At 34.3% G+C, this 3757-nt stretch overlaps 1 protein-coding gene across 1 annotated transcript in view; it reads right to left on the bottom strand.

Annotated features, from left to right (window-relative positions):
• UBAP2 (ubiquitin associated protein 2) overlaps positions 1-3757 on the bottom strand; it is a 106158-nt gene that overhangs the window by 47501 nt on the left and 54900 nt on the right. Inside the window, exons 7-8 of the mRNA XM_015560466.1 lie at positions 802-856; positions 497-554 (exon numbers count right to left, since the gene is read on the bottom strand). Of these exons, the coding sequence (XP_015415952.1) occupies positions 497-554; positions 802-856 (113 nt within the window). The remainder of the gene's footprint in view (positions 1-496; positions 555-801; positions 857-3757) is intronic.

Here is a 3757-nt window from a genome sequence, read left to right as displayed (position 1 = left end):
TCTACAGGGAGCTGAGGAAGAAAAAAGATGACAAGAGGTACCACCTGAAGGAAGTGACCCCAAACAGTGCTGCCCTGAAGCTATGGAGAGAAAAAGGGCTTTTCCTGGAACCAATTCCCTTCCTTTCTTGATTGTAATCTGCATCTGGATTCTGTAAATGCTATAAAACTGTTTTTCTTTCTTTTTATTTTATATTTTTCTAAAAATCCAGGGGGAGCTAAAGTTTTAGAAGCAGGAAAAAGTAAAAGAACAATAAGAAATAATGAAAAAAAGTATTGATTATACCATTTATTTAATAACAGTATGGTCACCATTACAATTCAGGAAAAAACTATTACTTTTGCATAAATAAACATAGCATTTACTTACCATTCAAAGACAATTGCTGGCTTTACCAACATAACCATTATGCAGTGGTTTACAGCTAGGGGTGATTGTGCACCTCCCTCCCAGGGAGCATGTGGCAATGTCTGGAGACATTTTTGAATATCATAACTTGAGAAGGAGTGCTACAGGCATCTAGTAGGTAAAGGCCAGGGATGTTGCTAAACATCCTACATTGTAAAAGACACCCAACCACCTCAACAAACTATTATCCAATCCAAAATGTCAACAGAGTCAAGGCTAGAAACTCTGCTCTAAGGTCCAATGCAATACAATTTTATTTGTACTATTTTACTTTTTTACTACTTTCTCTTAAGTATAAAAAACACCTGACTTACCAGAATAAACTGGGCACAGAGAAAGAAAACCCTTAAAATAACAACTAGAGAACTACAAAAATAGGATGGCTACACTTACCCCATGCCTTGGGTTGAGAATCTTCCTGCCCCTCTCCCTCTGCCACGTCCAAATCCTTTAAAAAAATTATAGTGTAAAATAATACTTATGTCCTACACAACTACAATTTGACCAACTTCATCCTATATGCACCTACTCAATATTGTCACTGTTCCTAACAGCACCATCATTCCCTCTGGTGCACCCAATCTGCTGGTCTCTACTGACACAACTACCTACAAAGTTACTGATTTCAAAGGATAGAAAACATTTTATCTGCTTGTATACTATTTGTGATATGTAGCAGCTTAATATGGGCAGGCTATATTAAAAAATATTCTGGGTCTTTTAAAACCATCTAGTGCAGCCCTAGCCGGTTTGGCTCAGTGAATAGCATCGGCCTATGGACCAAAGGGTCCCGAGTTCGATTCCGGTCAGGGGCACATACCTCAGTTGCAGGCTCCTCCCCATCCAGGGCCCTGGTGGGGTTCATGCAGGAGGCAACCAATCAATGTGCTTCTCTCACATAGATGTTTCTCTCTGTCTTTCCCTCTCTCTTCCACTCTCTAAAAATCAATGGAAAAATATCCTTGGGTGAGGATTAAAAACAAAACAATAACAAAAGAAATAATTCACCTCTTTATGTAAAAAATAGATGTCAATGGATCTATGCTTTGTATTAATCTTCCAAATGCTGTCAACTGTTTTTAAGTAAATAAATAAATAAAATAAAACCACCTAGTGTAAACAAAATGACATTTTAAAGCCTCTACTATAAAATGAAATGAGAAGCAAAGAAGAAACTGCTAAGTAAGCTGAAGGTACTGTAAATTAAACACCATTTTTAATACTAGGACTTTAACCAATAACCAAAGTGCCAGCAAGCAAGCCAGCTAGCAAGAAGAAAAAGTTTCATTCCACAACTCTGCAGTCTTTCTTGATCAAAGTCCTAAACTGTGGATTAAGGACCTAAAAAGCTAAAACTATACAACTCTAAGAAGAAAATATAACTTCAAAGCATTGAGTTAATGATTTCTTGGGTATGACACCAAGGCATTGGCAAGAAAGAAAAAAATACGTTAGATTTGTGCATCAAATTCACTATCAACAAAAAATAAATAAATACATATTTGAAAGACAATATCAATAGAGTACAAAAGCAACCTGTAGAATATCTGCACATCATATATTTGAAAAGGTGTAATATTGAGAATATATGAAGAACATCTACAATTCAACAACAAAATGAACAACCCAATTCAAAAATGGGCAAAGAACTTGAATATTTCTCCAGAGAAGATATACCAATGGTCAAAAGTCATATGAACAGATTCGCAACATCACTAATCATCGTTAGGGAAACCTGATAACAGAGAGAAAAAGAATAGACTATAATAAGAGTTTGCAAGAATGTAGAGAAATTGAAACCCTTGTGCACTGTTTGTTAAGGAATAGAAAATGGTGCAGTCACTATGGAAAACAGTATGGCAGTTCCCTCAAAATTTAAAAATAGAATTACCACATGGTCCTGCAATTCCACATGTGGCTATATACCCAAGAGAATTTGAAAGTAGGGTTTTAACAAGATAGTTGAACACCAAAAGGCAGAAGCAACCAAAGGGTCCATCAGTAGATAAATGGATAAGCAAAATGTGGTATGTACATACAGTGGAATTATTATTCAGCTTTAAAAAGAAGGAAATTGTGACACATGTTACCACATAGATGAACCTTGAGGACACTGAGCTAAGTGAAACAGGACAGTTAGAAAAGGACAAATATTTTGATTCTACGTATATGAGGACATAAGAATAGTCAAATTCAGAGAAAGGTGGTTGCCAGGAGCCATATTAGCTATGTTAATGTAACTAAAAAGTATATTAAACATGTATAGCGAACTTATCCAAAAGTTCAAATTAAACTATTAAAAAATATGGTCTTGACAAAAATCTACCCTATTCCCAGAGATGGAAAAATAGAGGGAAATGCCCTAAAAAGTGGAAAAACCCTAATAATGCATACCATCAGTTACTGTCTATTATAACACCATCAAAGAGCAGAGGTTAAAAAAAGAAAAAACACCTTGCCATATATCCATACAATGAAATGTTAGTTAGCCATATAAAGGAATGAAATACTGATACATGCTACAACATTGATGAACCTTTAAAACATTAAGCTACATGAAAGAAGCCAATCACAAAATACCCACAAGATTCTATTTATATGTTATGTTCAGAACAGGCAATTCTTTACAGAAATAAAGTTGATTACTGGTTGTTTACTGTTGGGATGGGATGAGGAGGATAGAGGAACTGGGAATTGATAAAAGGTACAAAGTTTCTTTGGGAGGTGATAAAAATATTCTTAAATTAAGTATAGTGAAGTTACACAATTTTATGAATATACTAAAAATCATTGAATTGTATAATTTACATGGGTGAATTGCATGGTATATAAATTATATCTCAAGAATATTCTAGTTTTCACTATAATGAACACTATTACCAAGGAAGAAAGCAAAAGAAAAAACACAATTGCTTTTGATAAGTGGGTTCATGTGCACCCATAACAAAAGAGAATTCATTTCAATGGCATGCAGGCGGCAAATTGCACTAACAATGGTGACTAGTAAATATTAGCAAAATTGTAAAAAGGGATTCTGCTAAGAAATCATTAAATGACATCTAAAATACTTAAGCCAGAAAGCAAGATGTGCCTAAAGAGGGAGAAAGGATTTTATAAAAGAAATATGTACCTAAGATGAAAAAATTTTTAAGTCCTACAAATCTCCTGAAAAAATCAGTTATCAACTACATGGATATGGCTAATACTTGCACCCAAGTATTAACTATAAACAAGCCAAATGTCTTATGTAGATTTTTTTAAAAAATCAAATCCTAATTTTAGTAAGATAACAAAATTGTCCTTTTCTATTCCACTGACTAATGATGTTACCAGTAAGATTTTAGTGTGT

Source organism: Myotis davidii, unplaced genomic scaffold, assembly GCF_000327345.1.
Source record: "Myotis davidii unplaced genomic scaffold, ASM32734v1 scaffold534, whole genome shotgun sequence".
Lineage (NCBI taxonomy): Eukaryota > Metazoa > Chordata > Mammalia > Chiroptera > Vespertilionidae > Myotis > Myotis davidii.
The sequence above is the reverse complement of the archived record's forward strand: the minus strand, read 5'-3'. Positions and strand labels throughout refer to the sequence as shown.